Below are 20278 nucleotides of genomic sequence, written 5' to 3'. Positions count from 1 at the left end.
AAATGATACGTACAGTCGCCATTATGTCTCTAAAAAGTTACCAGAAAGTTAGGAATGCCACACAACGATTCAAAGTCTCCGATAAGTAGAGAGGTTTTGAATTCAGCAGGGCTACTACGAAACTTGAAACTCGAAGTTCGTATCGTACCGCCCCTCTCGCTCTCGTATTAAATAGTATAAGTGACAGAGGGACCGTACGACACGAACTTCGAGCTTCGAGTTTCGTAGTAGCCCTGCAGAATAAAAAAGTATCCAGAGGGGCTACTACGAAATTCGTAAATCGAAGTTCGTATCGTAAAATCCCTTTCCCTCTCGTATTAAATAATATAGCGTCAGCGGGACGGCAAGATACGAAGTTCGAATTTTGCACTTCGTAGTATAGGGTCAGTATGATACAAATCTCAAAAACACGAAAAAAAAAACAAAGCAACGCCTTTCGTGCAACGAGGTTGAACTTTATTAAAAGAGCGGGATAATTTTGACATTTTGGGAATATTTCGTTAACTAAATTAAATTGAAGATTATAATTAACACATTTAATCCTTTCTCTTGCTTTTTTTCGTGTTGAAGTGAGACAAATCAAAGTGAAGTTTAAATATTAGGAATTCAGTCAGTGGACTCAGCACTGTACAGTCAAGGGCATAGATATCGACACGGCTAAAGTTACAAAAATATGTATACACGACTGTATGCACTTAACATTAAGGTCGTGTATACATATTTTTGTAACTTTGGCCGTGTCGATATCTTTGCCCTTGACTGTACTCATCATTAAAAAAAAATGTTTAAAAAGTTACTTTGTCTCACGGAGTGAGCAAAATGCTACTTTGCTCACTCAATTTTCTAAGCAAAACCTATCTTTTTGAGGTGCTGAGGTGAAAATAATATTTTATCCTCCCTTGCTTTTTTCTTGACAGCTTAAAGTTAATACTTTCACTTCGCAGCTCTACATGTAGGTACATAACCGAATTAGAAAAATCAGACCACAGAAAATTAATTAGAATTAGCTTCCAAGATTTGAATATATTATCTGTTAGTTACTTATTTGCAGGGGAGGGTGTTGTAAAGATAAGGGGGCCTCTATAAATTAGATACGTATAACAGAAATAGGTAGTTTCTGTAATAAAAGTACGGCTGGATTCTACATGGCAAACTTGTCAATATATAAACTAATCAATTCACATGAAAAATACCTGTTTCGGGAACGGTACGTGATATTAACGAGGGAGGGGGCGAGCAAAATCTCACATATCACCAAGAGGGAAGAGGGGGTATATAGGGCGGGGTCGTTAAGTCGAATAAAGCCCCCATGAACGTTTTAAAAAAAACGGTATATCCGATCATGTTCAAACCAATTTTCGTTAAAGTATTTATTAAGCGTTACCTTTTCATATTTTTGCATATTTTTTGGAAAAACGGTTTACAAGATAGAGGGGCGGGCGGTGACACAATTTTTGCTACTTTAAGAGCGATTATTTCCGGAAATCTTCACTTAATCAAAAAAGTTGTGGCACAAATGGACGACGTCACTCGAGATCTAATCATGACTGACATACTTAAGTCTAAACCAAAGTAAACCTAGAATTACCTACCTGGATTTTTAACCTTTCTATACAACTAGTTAAAAACTTAATGAATAATAATTGTTTTATAGTTATTTATTGCTAATAGGTATATAAATCTTTTTTTGTTAATTACTTATCAAACAGATGCTTCATAAGCTGCGGCAGGGACGATATTCTTAACAATTAAACAGATTAATGTAATAATATTTCGAAATGTTTGGAATTGTAACGTAAATACATGGTAGAATGGGGGAATGGCGGTCAGCGGGCAATTCCGGTCACGTCAAAATCGAAAACTTCCAAAAACATTCTGCTATCGCTACTAGTGTCGCTATCTAGTATGCGGCCGAGTAAACTTATTTACCAAGCGGCGCCATTTTGCATCGCGCGCCGTGTGTTTGACTTGACAGCTGTGTAATGTAAAGCTTCGGACGTGTTTTGTTGTAATAAAATCGAAAATTCGGTGAAACGTAAGCTTAAAGTGATTTATACCAATTAATAACTTTCTTAAAGTTAATTAGTATACGAGTACATTTATTAGTCCCGTGTGCTTGTTGGACTTTATGAAAAAAAATGAAATATAGAAATGAATGAATTGAAATGGTTTTTCGTGACCAACCAAAGAAAACGTTTTCGTATTTTAGGGTTATTTCAATAATTCTAAGCGGGCAATACCTGTCAATAATTTCATTTTATATTATTTTTCTTTATTGAGGAAAACAAACAGCAATACAATCATACATGAAGCTAGTATACATGCAGGTAAATCATGAGCCAGTAAAGTTTTCACTGATATGACTACACTTATTAGGAAAATATTTTTTTTTTTTTTTTTTTTTTTTTTTTTATACAATATAGGCTTGCGTTTGGCCACAATCACGCCTGATGGAAAGCGAGGATGAGGCCTACGATGGAGCACGCTTGCCTAGTAAATGCTCATTCACCCTAGACTTGAAAGCGGCCAAATTGTAGTGTTCAGGAAACACAGTCGCAGGCAGGGAATTCCACTCTTTTGCTGTGCGGTTGATGAAGGAAGAGCGAAAACGCTTTGTGCGGATTTTGGGAATACTGACAACGTAAGGGTGGAGACCCCGCCTACTTCTGGTCGACCTGTGGAAGAAAGGAGCAGGTGGAATAAGGTCGTGCAATTCCGAAGCACATTCTCCGAAATGTAGCCTGTAGAATACCGACAGGGAAGCCACTCTTCTGCGATGACGAAGGCTCTGACGACAAAAATCCGCATCGCCGATGAGCCTTTTCGCTCGCTGTTCTACCGAATCCAAAGCAGCTAGCTGATATTCAGCAGAACCGTCCCAAAGGTGGCAGCAATACTCCATGCAGGATCGGACTTGGGCTCGGTAAAGACCAATGAGCTGGTCCGTAGTGAAGTATCGCCTAACCTTGGATAGGATACCAAGCTTTTTCGCAGCGGTTTTTGCCAAGGATTCGATGTAACTCCCAAAGTTCAGTTTAGCTGAGAGTTCTAAACCAAGGAGCTGAAGGTGGTCAGATATTGGTACAGGCAGACCTCGAAAGGTTGGAGTTAGATTAAATGCACTACGTTTTGCCGAAAATAAACACGCCTGGGTTTTAGAGGCATTGAAACCGACTAAATTGGCTTCGCCCCAATCGGACACTGCCTGAAGAGTTCGGTTCAAATTACCTATCATAGCCTCTCTGAGAACGTTGGTATCCGAACCACTCGCTGGAGCATCGGACAAATATCTTTCCGACACTGTGCTGTCATCGGCATATCCAAAAATACCGGGATATACCAACAGGTCATTTATGTGCAGCAAGAATAGAGTGGCAGAAAGCACTGATCCCTGAGGAACACCAGCATTAATGTCCATAGGATCGGACGAACAGCCATCGATCACAACCCTAAAAGACCTACCCCGCAGGAAGTCAGCTATCCAGGTGCACAAGCCAGCAGGAATCCCATAAGAAGGGAGTTTACCCACAAGACCATCGTGCCAAACCCTGTCGAAAGCCTTCGAGACGTCCAGAGAGACAGCAAGAGCCTCTCCGTGCTTCTCAATGGCCTGTCCCCACAAATGTGTTGCGTAAATTAGAAGGTCACCAGTGGATCTACCCCGACGAAAACCATATTGATGGTCACTAAGGAGATCACTGGCTTCCAGGTACGCAAGGAGACGGTTGTTTAATACACGCTCCATGGTCTTGCAGAGAATAGAGGTGATAGCAATTGGTCTATAATCGGCAGGGTTGGCACGACTACCTTTCTTCGGTACGGGCTGGACATTCGCAACCTTCCAGGACTCGGGGACTCTACCTTGGTTCAGAGAGAGGCGATACAGGCGTGTTAGGACAGGAGACAGTTCAGGAGCGCAGGTCCGCAAAACAATGGCTGGGATGCCGTCAGGACCACTCGCCTTGTTCACGTCTAGTGCGCGAAGCACTTTGAGGACCTCGTTCTGGCGAATACACACTTTACCCATTGTATGTTCGCAACGAGGTACGCTTGGAGGTGACTGGTGTGTAGCATCTAGACGTGAATTCTCTGCAAAAAGAGAGGCAAACAAATCGGCCTTCTCCTTAGCAGAGTGCGCGAGCGACCCATCGGGTTTCAGCAGTGGCGGAAGTGACGGGCGGCAAAAATTCGCTTCAACTGATTTGGCTAAGGACCAGAATGCTTTGCTCCCAGAGGGAAAAGAAGCAAGTCTGGCGCCAATGCGGCCAACGTGGTCAAAGCGAGCCTTTCGCAATACCTTTTTGCAGGACTTGGCGGCTTTGTTAAAGGCTTTCTTCAAGGCTTGACATTCCGGAGCTTTGCGTCTACGAGCGTCAGCCCAGACCTGAAATGCAGTGCGTTTAAATGCCTCTGCACTAGCGCATCTTGCATTGTACCAAGGGCGCGCTTTGCTATTGTGAGAAGTATCAAAGTAGGGTATGAAATACTCCATAGCCTGACGTATCACCTCAACAATCGCATTCTCGCAGCTCGACGGATTTTCCGAAGAAAAGCACATTTTTCCCCATGGATAAGATGCAAAGAAGTGCCGCATCTCATCCCAATCTGCTGACTTGTATCGCCACACTCGCCTGACGCCCCGCGGGCCAGGATCAGTCGGAGAGTGGACAGATACAGACTTCACCAGACAGTGGTCTGAAGTACCTAAAGGGGCACAAACTGACACTTGGTAGCGGTCCGGATCCGTAGTCAGCAGAAGGTCCAAGCAATTGGCGGTCTGGCCATCAGTGTCAGGGACCCGTGTAGCACAGTTCACCAGCTGCGAGAGATTTAACGATAGAGCAAAAGCATATGCTTCTCTCCCAGCATGGTCAGTCTTCTGGTACGGGAATAGCCATTCCTGGTGATGTGCATTAAAATCCCCCAGAAGCACAAGCTGCGCCGTAGGGAACCGCTGCTGGGCCACCTCAGCTGAGTCACTGAGATAAGAGAACAGCCTAGTTGTCTCCACATCACCGCTGTGCGATCGGTATAGGCAAGCATAAACAATTTTCTCCATACCTGTGTCGACCATAATCCACAGAACTGAGAAACTGGCGACTTCAAGATTACGGAGGCGTCGGCAACAGATGTCATCGCGAGCATAGAGGCAGACACCGGCACGAGGTTTGAAATTGTGCTCCAAGATATAACCCGGGTAGTTAAGGTATGCGGTGTCAGCTGGACATCGAATTTGCGTCTCCGTAAGCACCAGCAAATGAGGCTTCTCGGTCTCTAGGTGGTGGTGGACCGCGTCGAGATTGGAGTGCAGTCCTCGAATGTTAGAGAGGTGCACTTTCAATGAAAGGACGTGCAACCGCTGTTTAACTATTCTTTTATTTGGCCTCATTTTTCCATAATTGATTTAGGGGAAATAAGCAGAAAGAAGGCAGTTGAGCGAGGTGTTGCACTCGCCCCCAAGCAGTGCGAACCGTACCGCAACGCTAATGGGTGGCTGATCTGGAGCGCGCGGGGACGCCCGAGCCCCCCCAAAGATGGCCATCGGGTCCTTTCATCCGGTCGCCAACCGGCACGATGGAGCATCCCGGGATTTTTCGCGAGGTGGCGGGGCAGCCTTTCATAGGTGGCTAACCCAATACTTGGGCCCCCTACTACCTGCGGTCGGCCAGCGGAGAACCGTGCCTCGGATCCCGCTACCCTCCATGACCAGCCAGATCCAGCGCAACAAAGTACGGGGCACCGTAACCGGTACGCGCGCGCTGCACAACTGCTCAGACCCTTCCTCCAAAAAGGCTACTATAGGCAACTGGCTGGAACACGACGAGTCGCTTGGCAGCCAGGCTCAACCTATAGGGTGGTAACCAGCCACGGCCGAAGCCTACCACCGGAGTTGTATCGCTCGTTTAGCACCACCCAGGGGTCACGTGTAGGGTCTCGAGGGTAAACCTACGGACGCGAGCGATTTCGACCCCCAAAAGTAAGTATTATGCACAAAGTAAATAAAGTAAGTTAAAAACAAACGAAAGGAATGATGACAATATCTTTTTTTTTTAAGACAAACCTAATTCCTTGAAAACATGCAGAAAACAGTCACTAAACAACTATAAAGTGCTTCTTATTGCGGCCACATAACTATTATACTTTTGATGAAAAATATCAGTATGGTTATTATAATCACTATTATGTGTGGAACAAGCTCTTATGAGAAAGCGATTCCTTGCATAGTTACACCTACAAGACCTAACAGCAAAAGTATATTTGGAGCGAGTACGCAGGCCAGAGCATTCAAGTGATATGTTACCTAGGAGATATGGGGAATCAACAATATTATTGATAATTTTGTACAATAAGACCTGGTCATTATGTTCCCTACGTTTTTGAAGAGGAATAATATCGTCGAGAGCAACATCCCTAAACCTATAACTCAGTCGTTTTATGAACTTGCGTTGGATGCGTTCAATAGAGTCAATATAACAGTGATATTGTGGACTCCAAGTTGTAGATGCATATTCCAATTGAGAGCGTTCAAGAGCTTTATATAAAAGTTTAAAAATATCAATGTTTTTAAAATCACTTCCCTGCCTAAACTAAACATAAATCCCATCATTTTATAAGCCTTCGCAGTAATTTGCTGGATGTGAGATGAGAATAATAGTCCCTTCTCTAGTTGGATTCCGAGATCTCTAATCTCGGTTACTCTTCATACAGGAATTATTAGAAAATGTATCTGAAAGAAATAAATTACATTTATTCGAGACATTGACATACATACAATTACTGAAACAACAAGACGGACGAGTTTCGAGACGAGTTTTATTACATTTGGTAAAAATATAAAAAATAAGGATAATATAGTTACAAACTAAGCAAAAGAAAGTTTCTATGCATCTCAATCTGTGATTTTAAAAGTAGAAATATAAATAATTAATTAATTGTTCAGTTTATTATAAAAAATAGTTAATTTTGGTTAAAATATAAAAAGGTTATGGTTAATTTTGATTAAAATATAAAAAAATAAATATAATATAAATAAAATGTTTCATTTTATTTTGGTACATTTTAAAAGCAAATTTGTGTCAATTTTGAATGACCTGCGAGTAATAGCGGTCAATGAAGGGTTTTACAAAATGATTAAAAAATAAGAAACCCGCAGTAAATTGATAATGTGCCTTATATTTTGTATATCTTTAGTCCACTAAAGCTATATATTAAGCCAGTTACCTATACCGTAAATGCCTGGAATAAAATAAAAAATGGATTGCTGCTTAAGTGGCCGCTATTCCCCCATCTTACCCTAGTATTGTTCTTTTTCGTCTATTAATTTATCGAAGGGATGCGTAGGAACGAACCATAGTACATTGTGCATTAAGGGACGTAAAAAGGAGGGGGGGTTGTGCAGTAAGGGGGTTTCCAAGGAGCTAAACAATATTTACTAACATTATTGCAAAACAATTTGATATAAATTTAAAATATAAAAATATCGAAGTTTCATGAAGCGTGGCCCTAGTCATCAATCATTAGTCAACTAAATTTTGCCCAACACTTAGCGTGGCTAATTTTTATGGGGTAAAATTGGGTTATAGCAAAGTTTTAAAGATAAAGCGTTGGCTGATTTGAAACCTCTTTAGTCCGAAATGACGTATCTACCTACTAATTAGGGTTTCGGAACTAAAATGGCAAAAACGGAACCCTTATAGTTTCGCCATGTCTGTCTTTCTGTCTGTCTGTTCGTCCATCCGCGGCTTTGCGCAGGGACTATCAATGCTAGAAAGCTGTAATTTTGCACGGATATATGTGTAAACTATGCCGACAAAATGGTACAATAAAAAAAATTTTTTTTTTTAGGGTACCTCCCATAGACGTAAAGTGGGGGTGATCCATCTCATCCAACCCTATAGTGTGGGATATCGTTGGATTGGTCTTATAAAACCATAAGGGTTTGCTACTACGATTTTTCGATTCATTATTTTTTTTGCGAAATAATCAACTTTAAAGTGCAATTTTTCATTAAAATCGATCCCCCCCCCCCTCTAAAATCTAAACCGGTGGGTGGAAAAATTAGAAAAAAATCAGGATGGTAGTAAGTATATCAAACTTTCAAGGAAAACTATAACGGCTAAGTTTGCTTGATAATTATTAGTAGTTTAAGAGTAAATAGCAGCCTAAGGTATAAAATATACCTAAACTTGGAAGATTCCGTATAAAATACGAAATCCATAGAAAAATATTACTTAATTTTTTCGTATTGGCTACGGAACTCTATTTTGGGCGTTCCGACACGCTCTGGGCCGGTTTTAAAACTAGTCGTAACTCCCTTGGGGAGAAAAACTATACGTAAATCCATAAATCCCGCGGGAACAATTGAGGCCATTGTCCTTTAGTATACAGGCATGGAATAACATCATTGACGAGCAAGTGTGATGAAAAATATAATAATATCTACGATACGTGATCAGATCACAAAAAAAAAAATTCGGCACAAATAAATTGTACTATTTGTAGGTGTAGGCTATCTGCGTAATAAGGTATTCTGAAAACAGGATCGATGGATGAAGTTTAGTGACTAAATATTAAATAACTGCCATGTCTTGTTTATATTTATTGAATAAAGTACTTACTATATTACTGACGCGACGGTGCTTTCAGCTTTATTTGTATGGTAGCGAGGTTTAATTTTAAACCAATGGGTAATAAATTCAGTTACCCTTTGTGTTAAATGCACGTATGCCCTCTGGTATATGGTTAACTAACCCTGACCTTAAGGGTTACCAATAAATCATGTTTAAAGAAATTATGCACGCTCCTTCGTTATACTATACATTATTGGTAAAAAACTGTGAACTTTAACAACTCACAGATGTTCTTAGGAGATTGGGCTTATTCAAGCAGGAATTGTGTTTTGGGGGTATTCCAGCCAGTGTCACTTAGCATTTCAAAGTTTTTTAGATGTATTAATTTTTGGATGAGTAGAATTTCAAATATTTCAATTCCGAAAAAAAAAGAAACAGATTTGAGCTTGGGCTTGAAACCATAACTTAGGGCTACGAGTACCACAGTCCTAAGTTACCAATGCAAAAAATTGAGGAATAAGCACATTTAAATTTACAGAAAAAGGAATTCATTTTATTTTGCCCCAAAAATCACATTAATGACTCATTGAGCTGATCTACAATTTATTACAATTGTTGCAGCAAAAAGTCTCGTTTAGATCTCCACGGGTACCACGGCCTCAATAGTCCGAATTTTGTTGCAATCGGTGTACCGTTGCGAGTACTTTCTTCGGTCGCACGTTTTGCCCGTTTCAACCTACCGTTAGTCGCAGCTATCTAAGCTATCTAAATACATATATTTTTTCCCTTGATTGCTTGCGCTCAATGATAACTTTTGCTTCTCATTTAACTTAAGGTTTTGGAGTATTTTAGACCCTCTATCGATCACCTTTAACCATTATTTTTCTTTCTTGTGTATATTTACTGTTCACTTCCGAGCGCAGACAAGTAGAATAATATATCGCAGTAAATGCCAAAACATATTATAACAGTTTTGTGAAAAACGCAAAATGTTGTTGGCGAATCCATTTTTTAAGGTTCCGGAGCCAAAATGGCAAAAACGGAACCCTTATAGTTTCGCCATGTCTGTCTGTCCGTCCGTTCGCGGCTTTGCTCAGGGACTATCAATGCTAGAAAGCTGTAATTTTGCACGGATATATGTGTAAACTACTCGTATACCGACAAGATAGTACAATGAAAAATTAAAAAAAAAACTTTTTTTAGGGTACCTCCCATAGACGTAAATTGGGAGTGTTTTTTTTTTCTCATCCAACCCTATAGTGTGGGGTATGGTTGGATAGGTCTTTTAAAACCATTACGGGTTTGCTAAGACAATTTTTGATTCAATACGTGATTTGTTTGCGAAATATTCAACTTTAAAGTGCAAATTTTCATGAAAATCGGGCGTCCCCCCCCCCTCTAAAATCTCAACCGGTGGGTGGAAAAATTTGAAAAAATTCAGGATGGTAGTAAGTATATCAAACTTTCAAGGAAAACTATAACGGCTAAGTTTGCTTGAGAATTATTGGTAGTTTATGAGTAAATAGCAGCCTAAGGTATAAAATATGCCTAAACTTGCAAGATTCCGTATAAAATCCTTAGAAAACTATTACTTAATTTTTTCGTAATGGCTACGAACCCTATTTTGGGCGTGTCCGACACGCTCTTGGCCGATTTATTTCCTACTGAACCTGAGGCTGCCTAACTTCTCTAATACTCGCAATCGCAATCAAATGACAGAAACGTAAGGCAATACGGTCTCTCGGTCGTGGTTTTTTTACCCGACTGCCTCAAGGAGGGTTATGTTTTTCGAGCGTATGTATGTTTGGTTCTCTCTGCACAATAAACGGTTAGACAGATTTTAATATATGACGTCTGATTAGATTTGTTACAACTGTCGGGAGTGACATTGGGGTAGGTATGTAATATTTCAGTATAGCATCTGCGAAAAATATATGGCGAGGGAATAAAAAAATATTTTATTGTAAGGTATCAAAAGAAAGCGAATAATTAGTTTATTCTAAATATATATTTGTTATAATTATAATACTTTATACCATTTTCACTGAAATATGAAAAAGTATGAAATAAAATAGTAAATTTAATAAAATCAAAAAACCTACTGCCTTCAAAAACTAAAAAGAAGAAATAGTAGTCTTGAATTCTCTAAAGTAACTGTAAAGTTCAAGAGTGGGGTCGGGACCAAAATACTGTAATTTTTTTAAACAAGTCACATTTCGAATGGTTTCCGACTTTTGAACTTTATGTTACTTAACAGAATTCTATGATACTAGTTTTCTTCTTTTTTTGTTTTTTTTTTTTAAGGCAGTCGACACTGATTTTTAAATTTCATTTCACTACATTTTTTGTACCTATATTGATTGATTTGACAAAAAAACTGTTTATTTCACTGAATTACAAAAATCTTCCACTTAGATTGTAATCTTAGTTTTTAAAGATTTTAACGAATCTAATTTGAATGAAATGAAATGAATTGTAGGATACCTACACTACTAATCGGAAAGGCGGTTTATCAGCGTTTTTTATGTGTTTACCAATTGCTTTCCAGTTTTGTTTTGCATTGAGTCATATGGGAGTCTACTTAAAGCGCGTGACAGAGCGTGTGTCCACACTCCTTCCGTAGTCATTGCTATAACTTGAAGGTATTATGAGTGTTGGGAGATACCTACTTATGATAAATTCCGTAAATTATCTGGTCTATGTTTTTAGGGTTTCGTACCCACAGGGCGCCAGTGGAACCCTATTACTGAGACTCCGCTGTCTGTCTGTCTGTCTGTCTGTCCATCTGGTCACAGGGCTCTATTTCTTGAGCCGTAATAGCTAGGCACTTGAAATTTTCACAGATTATGTATTACGGTGGCCGCGACAACAACAAATACTAAAAATAAAATAAAGTTACAAATTAAAGGGAGTCGTCATACAGGAAACGTGTTTCTATCGGCGGTTTTTGATTGCTAGGCTGCCAAAACGACGGCCGTCAGTTGCTAGGGGCAACGCCCGTGACCCTATGTTGTTTAATGTTTAACTACTTATTAATTTGCGATTTTATTAGTGCTATTTTATAAAACCTTCGTAATATAAATATTATAATAATTGTCTCTAAGACCGTGGTTTATTTTTTTGTGCAGCTTTAAGACTAGGTAAATAACAATTTATGATCCACAAACCTCCGACACACACTTCACAAAAGCCAACTTCAATAAAGCACTCACCTGCTGTATTCAATGTTTTTACGCTAAAAAATGTCCGTTATAATTCATACTAAGTAACACTATTTATTTACAAGGTCAAAATTTAAAATCAGGTTAAGATTTATTTATAATTCATAATAAGGCCGAATTACCGCGTTCAGCCACTTTTTAGGATTCCGGAGCCAAAATGGCAAAAACGGAACCCTTATAGTTTCTCCATGTCTTTCTGTCTGTCTGTCTGTCTGTCCGTCCGTCCGCGGCTTTGCTCAGGGACTATAAATGCTAGAAAGCTGTAATTTTGCACGAATATGTATGTAAACTATGCCGACAAAATGGTACAATAAAAATTACAAAAATATATATTTTTAGTGTACCTCCCATAGACGTAAAGGGGGGGTGATTTTTTTGTCTCATTCTAACTTGTAAAGTGGGGTATCGTTGGATAGGCTTTCAAAATCATTAGGGGTTTACTGAAACGATTTTTCGATTCAGTGATTTGTTTGCAAAATATTCAACTTTAAAGTGCTAGTTTTCATTAAAATCTAACCGGTGGTTGGAAAATTTTGAAAAAAATCAGAACGGTAGTAAAATTATCAAACTTTCAAGGAAAACTATAACGGCTTTTAAGTACTTTAAGAGTAAATTGCAGCCTAAGGTATAAAATATACCTAAACTTGGAAGATTCCATATAAAATACGAAATCCTTAGCAAAATATTACTTATTTTTGTTCGTAATGGCTACGGAACCCTATTTTGGGCGTGTCCAACACGCTCTTGGCCGGTTTTTTTTTGCGCATGGCAAGAGTCTAAAGCGCTATTCAGCCTCCGACAGGGCGACAGCCAAAGAGGATGAGAATTTAAAATTGTTCTTTATTCAAAATGCTTGCCACCTAGTACCTACTTACATTTTGGTGATATGTTTTTATTAACTTGTAATTTAATGTAACTAATTATGTTTGTTCAGGTGGAATTAAATAATTTAAATAAAATATTAAAATATTAAATATTGAATATTTCAACTTAAATTTGAAGTGGATATCTTCAACCGATTAAACTGAAATTTTGCATGCATGTATAAATCCGATGACAATGCAATATTATTAAGACGTACAGCTGATCTGATCATGAAGTTAGATGTTGGCCATAGGAACTCTGTAATAAAACGACACGACCGCATCGATTTTGGTCTCATTTGATTCGTCTTGACGACTACCCACTTTGGTAACCAGGGGCAAAAAGTACCTCCAACTTAAAAGCTTGTAATAGATTTTTTTACAAAAAATTATTACTAAACTATTTGTTTTTAAAACATTGTACGGAGGTGCGGAACCCTTCATGCACGAGTCGCTCGCACTCGCACTTGACCGATTTTTTTTTAGTTATTAGCGGTATATTATCTCTGTACTGGATCGCGATGTCCAAATATCTACGTTGTCGTTTACGCAACACCCTACAGTATTTGAATACACTTCCATAATTATTTCTGTACATATATTTCATTTTTAATGGATCAATGGTTTTTAACAACGGTATTTGTAATATATATACAATTCAACTAAGTCTTATAAGTCCTACCATAACTAGACATACCATAACTTATGTTATGTACATATGATAGAATCGGCCAGTGCCATATAAAGCAATCTTAGCGTGCTGTAAGGCAGCTTATTTTAAAGTATAGACAACTAGCGTTGACCCGCGGCTTCGCACGCGTAAATGATTAGATACAGCAGTTGAATTCCCTAAAATTACATCGTGGTTTTCATTGACGTTTAAATTAAAACACCCATGCCAAATTTCATGACTCTAAACCCAGCGGTTGTTATTTTGAGTTTTTATCCCTATACCGTGGGAATATCGAGATAAAAAGTAGCCTATGTGACATTCCGTATGTCCATTTATCTACATACTAAATTTCATGACTAAACCCAGCGGTTATTAGTTTGAAAATCGGGATAAAAAGTAGCCTATGTGTTATTTCAGACGTCCAGCTACCTACATACCAAATACTCTAAGCCCAGTGGTTGTTTTTTACAGATTTTATCCCCACCCTGTGGGAATATCGGGATAAAAAGTATTCCATGTTTTAATCCAGGTTATAAACTAACTTTTTGCCAAATTTCCTAAAAATCCGCCCAGCCGTTTCAACGTGAAAAAGTAACAAACATACTCACTCACTCGCTCACTCACAAACTTTCACATTTACATGATTAGTAGGATTTGGATAAAATAGATCTAAGCTTGCTACATACTTGATCAATATGTGGAGCCCAAGGTAAGTATGTTCACCATATCAAGTACAGCACAACAACAAGAAGCATTATTCTGGTGCATGCAAGTGTGCTCATGGACCACGATCTTAGGAGTGATTACAGTTTTTAAATATCGTGAATGCATATGTGCATTAACTTAGTTTTCTTATAATTAATTAATAACCCTACACCATGAGGCCACTTGCATGCATAGCAGATCAAAATTATTTTGCATCATGCTTTGCGCTGTCTCTACACTTTTATGTGTTAATATTAGGCAAGTATTATCAGCAAATTGGTATACTGAGCCCTGTTTGAATATTTTACACATGTCATTTACATAAATTAAGTAATCCGTTGGTCCGAGTATTGAGCCCTGTGCTGTACCATATTTGGTTGGAATCATGTTAGCTATTCTACGAGTAACAGTGTTATATCTATTAGTATGATAGTTTTTTAAGAGATCCAGGGCAAGACTTTGACTGCATTTTTAACCGACTTCAAAACAGGAGGAGGTTCTATGTTCCAATGTTTGTATTTTTTTTATGTATGTTCACTGATTACTCAGTCAATTGTGGACCGATTTTCAAAATTCTTTTGCTATTTGAAAGAGTACTCTTCTGAAGTGGTCCCATTATCACCATGTCAAGATCTGATGATGGGATCTTAGGGAAAACGAGGGCAAACCTCAAATTATAGGCACACCTATGGCGATTTTGGCATTTTTAGCATTAACGTCCACTTGCAGGCTGTTTAATCTAGGTTTAGGTGGTCTTAAGTCCTGTCAGATCCATAGAAGAACTTTCAGTTTAAGCCTTAAATCGAGATTTAAAAAAGTCTATAAGTCGTCCTTAGATAAGCATTTACATTCCGAAAGTAAGTACTATCAACCGTACCTGATGAAGAAGACCGTAGATGGCGGAACTCGTCAAAGTTAAGTAATGCTCGCGCGTCTATAAACGATCATGCTTAATTGCTTAATAAACTTAGATAAGCTAAGAAGAAGCTTTAAGTTTAATGATTCTTTCGAACTGATCTGACGCTGAAGCCGGAAGGTAGGCAACGGAACTCTGTTATAAAACAACGTAACTAAGCCGTGTTTGGGCTTAATGGAATCTTACTTTGGCTACGAATCACTAAAAAGTGAGAGTAAAATTAGTAACAAATCGTTCGACACTCGTTATTTATCCGACACGTTTGATTAACGCCCACGCGATTGGGCCGCGGGTACCAGCGCTATGACCATCATTTTCTTTTTTGTCGTTCCGTAATTAGACCCCTGAAGAACCGCCATATACCTACTGGTACAAATGACCTAATATTTTGTGTCACCATCTTCCGGTCTATTCATTAGTGCGGATTGTTTATGTAGATTCTCAGTCTCAAGTGTACTAGTGACGCATGTTTTGTATTTTAGTTCCTACCTATCTAAAACGATTTCTGACAGTAACATTTTAATAGATTACGCATAGAAATTGCGTCAAATTATTGATAAGGATAATTGAAAACTGAAAGGAATAAGTTTCTGTAGTAAATCGAATATTTTAAACGTGTTTTAAACCATAACAATTAATTAAATTTAGAAAGCGGCATACACATGTGCATGCTCTAATTTTTAACCGACTTCAAAAAACGAGGAGATTCTATGTTCCAATGTTTGTATTTTTTTATGTATGTTCACCGATTACTCAAAATTCTTTTTTTAATCGAAAGAGTATTCTTCTGAAGTGGTCCCATTGTCACCAAGTCAAGATCTGATGATGGAATCCTAGGGAAATCGAGGGCAAACCTCAAATTTTATAGGCACACCTATGGCGATTTTGGCATTTTTAGCATTAAGATGAGCATTTACAATCAGAAAGTATCATTTGGTAACCTGGACCTGATGAAGAAGACTGTAGATGACCAATGGAACTCATCAAAGCTAAGTAATGCTCGCTCGTCTAAAAACGATCATGATTATACCTAGATACGCGACTAAGAAGAAGCTTTAAGTTAATGATTCTTTCGAACTGATCTGATGCTAACTCCAGAAGGTAGGTAACGGAACTCTGTTATAAAACAACGCAACTAAGTCGTGTTTTGGCTTAATGGAATCGTTGTGAGATGTACTTTGGCTACGAATCACTAAAAAGTGAGAAATAAAGAAAATTTTTAACAAAAAAGTAAAACCGACTCCAAAAAAATAAAAAAATAACAAAAAATGGAACCGACTACAAAACCCTTGAAAATTTCTCTCTAGGTACGTACTATGTAGCTCGAAGTCGGTGACTCAGCACGACCCAGCAGGAGGGATTGAAACCCATAGTAATATGTAGGTGAGGTAGACGACTATTGTCCCACTCCTGCTGGCTCGTGCTGAGGCACCGACTTCGAGCTACATAGTACGTACCTAGAAAAATATTTTCAAGGGTTTTGTAGTCGGTTTCATTTTGGGTAATTTTTTAGGAGTCGGTTATACTTTTTTGTTAAAACTTTTCTTTATTATATTTTTGTTTTAGATATAACATGTTTTTGTGACCGCAATAACTATTTGTTATCATGTGTAACATTATTCTCAATAATAGTGCTACTCACTCTGAATGATATCTTAAAAGATAGCAAGAAATACTTGTTTTCTATGAATTGACTGTGGTCTAAATTATTTCTGAGTTATGGATTGAAATTGCGAGTTACAGACATATAAGAAAATAAAATGTGTCAAACATAAACTGGGAATGTCTTACGGAGCAGCCACACCACTGCTTAAAAAACAGTGATGGTACGGAATCGCATAGTGACGTGCCGTGTGCCGTAAACGACAGGACTTTACCGTATGGTCTCCACCTAAAGTCGTGACGTTTTCGGCACGTCACTGCGATTCCGCACCGTCTGCGTATTTTGAGCAGCGGTGTGGAGTGCATGCGATAAAAACGGTGCGCATACGTTGCGTCACTGCGTTTTTTAAGCAGCGGTGTGGCTGCTCCTTATGTTATCGTACTAAGGAAGCACTTAACATTTATCACTTATTTTGGGGTGCCATCCTTTGTCCAGTGTTCACTGCACCTAAACGAGATTCTAAACAGCGCAAAACTTCATCTAGCGAGGAGGAGGATTCTACAAACGTGAACATCGAAATAAATAAGACAAAAACCTTTAAAAAAAAATCATGACGATTCGCACAATTGATATGGATATTTAGGGTTCCGTACTTCACTAGAAAAAACAGAACCCTTATAGAATCACTTGCGGGTTTGTATGTCCATCTGTCACAGCCAATGTGCTCCGAAACTCGTGAACCGATGAAGTAAAAAAATAGTACAACATATGTGAGTCGTGGACCCCAAGATGGACGTGTAATATTAATAAGTAAATGAATTTAAAACAAGGTTTAAAAAATCTTTTGAGGGTAAAAAAAAGTAGATGTCTAAATATACTGTGTGACATATCAAATGAATAATAATCATAATTTATTGGATATTAAACCACGCATGCACTTACAAATCTGAGATCTTATCTATAATAAGTTCTAGTTGCAAGAATGAAATAAAAGTAAAGGCATAAGATGGAAATGAATTGTCTAGTTGTCAGATGTTTGACAGTAAATTACTATGCTGGGTAGGTAGGGTCATTGGCCAATTAACAATCATCCCTTATTCAAAATCTTTTAGGTATTTTCCTAAAGGTTTTTATCATTTCGTTTGCCTACCTATCTTTTTTTTAAATGAAAATAAATTTTTATTTTATCTCAAATGCTTGCGTATTCTATTGTCATCTTATTTTCATTGAGATAGTTTAATATTAAAAAAATAGACAACGAACTCTGAAAGACAAAATCTTAACTTAATTTATAGTTTCAAAGAAATACTATGTTAACTAACTCTGGCCACGTGGTCCTACTGCCTTTGTCCTACCGATCGGACCACATGATCTTTTTTCCCGGTTGGTTCGATTAATCGGACTACCAGGAGTTGTGATTCCGCTTCATCCTACCGATCGGACCACGTGGCCAGACCAGAGGGATTTCTAACGTCAGAATCGAAAGAAAATGGAAAAATTTGTGACATTGGAAGCTGGACAGCTCCTACTTTTTTTAATTCATAACTATATATAACATAATTCTATATAACGATACTCCACTCGATAGGGTAGGTCAAATTTTTCTCTCACACTCTTTTTTAGGTGTATAGGAGTGGGATTGAGCAAGTTTTAAGACGACGGACCGAGTTTAATAGTTTACCTGGATGAAATATAGATGACAAGCAAATAGAGAACACTGATTAAGTACGCAGGTTATTTGATAAGGCGTTTAAAGTAATGGAGGGTTGATTTTCAGACCAACTGACAAGTCACATGCTGACAGCGAAATTTCCCCACCACAGCCCAACACAAACGCGGCGCGGCTGCTGTCGATTCAGTAGCATTCGCAGCGTCGCGCGCCTCGCACGCCACATATGCGCAAGCGCACTGCGCCCACAGTGAAAGTTGCGCGTAAGTTTAACGTTTTCGTGTGCCATCGTTTTCGTCTAGTTATTGTTTATGCGTTGCGCCAGTACAGCAAGAAAAGGAGGTCATTGCTTGGCCGCAACCTGTCCGAACAGTGTAAATTGCGAATATAGCGATCCCAGCATCCGTGTGGCTATTAAGCTTAGAATTTCGGGTCCTTTTATATTGGGTTTAAATATAGATTTTTTGCACTTGCATAGGTATACGAGTACGTATTAACCGTGAAAACTTATTGCGACCAAATGTATTTATTTCCTATCAAAATTTTTGATAGTACTGTTACTGCAATTATAAACTAAAATGAAATTGTATCCATTTGCCTCTGGTCTAGGACTTAAAAGTATATATTACAGTGATAACCAAACATCATATGAAGAAAATTGTTTAAAACTAAACGTTTCTGCAACATGGTAAACCGTCTCATAAATGGGTCTTTCTTTATTCCTTTAGCCTCCTGCCTATCAGAGGTACTTTTTTTTGGCATATCTTTTTGAAACTTTCAAATTATATTGCTTAAAGTTTAAGATGTTCAGGAAAAATACAGGAAAAAATCTCCGGCTTTTCCTACTAGTTTTTCACTATGTACTTTACAAAGGACATCAGTGTCCAATTATAATATCTTATGTCCTTCCCAAAGGAAGGATGTAGGCACGAAGTTAGAGCTATTATTATCTACTTATATAATGTCCCTCAATACATTGGAAACTATATAGAAAACTGATTAAACTAATTTACAAAAAAAAAGTTATGAGTGTAAAACAGCCAAATGATGTAATTCCCAATTATTTATAGGTCTTATAAATAGATGGAAAATAATAATATTTCACTTAAAAGTCGATGTGTATCTCTGACTAGTGCATTTGCTGTCCTATGATTATAATAAATTTATTTCTGCATCATATAATCTAATGCAATTTTAACACTTATATAAAACTATGTAGGTAATTTTATTATTGCACTTTGATTATAACTACTGAAATGCGTAAATTACGTTATTGCCTATAAAATCATCTAAGTACCTACTCCAATTTACTATAAGTACTGTATTTTCTGAACTCGGCTCCAATATGGAAAAACATGTAAACAAACCATGTTACTACTCTACATTTGTTCAGAAACTCATGCATAGGCCGTGGTTATCAATTTATAAAATTGCTTTAGTTGTAAAAACGTCGCTTCGTCAAGTGCATTCATATTTGTTTACCCAATATACCTACCACTACAATTAAACCCGATTTAACAGAATAAAGAGATTACCTCTCTCCCCTTTATTCCACTGATCTTGGACATAAATACGTGGAAGGACGTTGTATGTCATTCATGCATATTCATGTTCAATACTTCGTGAGTCTGCGTTTAAAATATGTTGCACAGTAAACTGCCCAGAGCCACATCAGTTGCAAGTATAGACCAAATAAGAAATGGTCACGTACATACCCGGTAAACCATAACGTAGACTTCTCCTAGGAGTACAGATATTGCAAACCTAATATAATTATATGCCGTTATAGAATGATGATGTATTAATTTCAATTGTTCCACAACGTGTTACTGTCTTACAAAAAAACCAAAACAACACTCATTTCGATATTAATTAATAATTATCTGTGGTACTTTACTTGTCCAAACATTTTGCCAATTTCTAAAGAGGGGGAAAATCAAATGGCGGCGCATCAAAGTTGATCTTACGTACAGACAACTAACAACAAATATGTCTAGCGTTAGCATTGAATTATAAATGTTGTAAATAATCTTCTTATAACATAAAATCGTGCGTGCC

The 20278-nt window shown here is 38.0% G+C and overlaps 1 protein-coding gene across 19 annotated transcripts in view; it reads left to right on the top strand.

The window, feature by feature from the left end:
* Positions 1-20278, top strand: part of mtd (TLD domain-containing protein mustard) — a 181079-nt gene that overhangs the window by 49450 nt on the left and 111351 nt on the right. For 5 of the 19 annotated variants that reach the window (XM_074089832.1, XM_074089824.1, XM_074089849.1 and 2 more), the window contains exon 1: positions 18378-18483. The exons of 10 other annotated variants lie outside the window; for them this stretch is intronic. Coding sequence is in view for 1 of the 9 variants with exons in the window: in XM_074089863.1 (XP_073945964.1) it covers positions 18447-18483 (37 nt within the window). In the remaining 8 variants the exon portion in view is untranslated. Of the gene's footprint in view, positions 1-18377; positions 18484-18503; positions 18595-20278 lie in introns of those variants that run through there. 4 more of the 19 variants (XM_074089978.1, XM_074089854.1, XM_074089863.1 and 1 more) reach the window with 3 other exon arrangements.

This window comes from Choristoneura fumiferana, chromosome Z (assembly GCF_025370935.1).
Source record: "Choristoneura fumiferana chromosome Z, NRCan_CFum_1, whole genome shotgun sequence".
NCBI lineage: Eukaryota > Metazoa > Arthropoda > Insecta > Lepidoptera > Tortricidae > Choristoneura > Choristoneura fumiferana.
The sequence above is the reverse complement of the archived record's forward strand: the minus strand, read 5'-3'. Positions and strand labels throughout refer to the sequence as shown.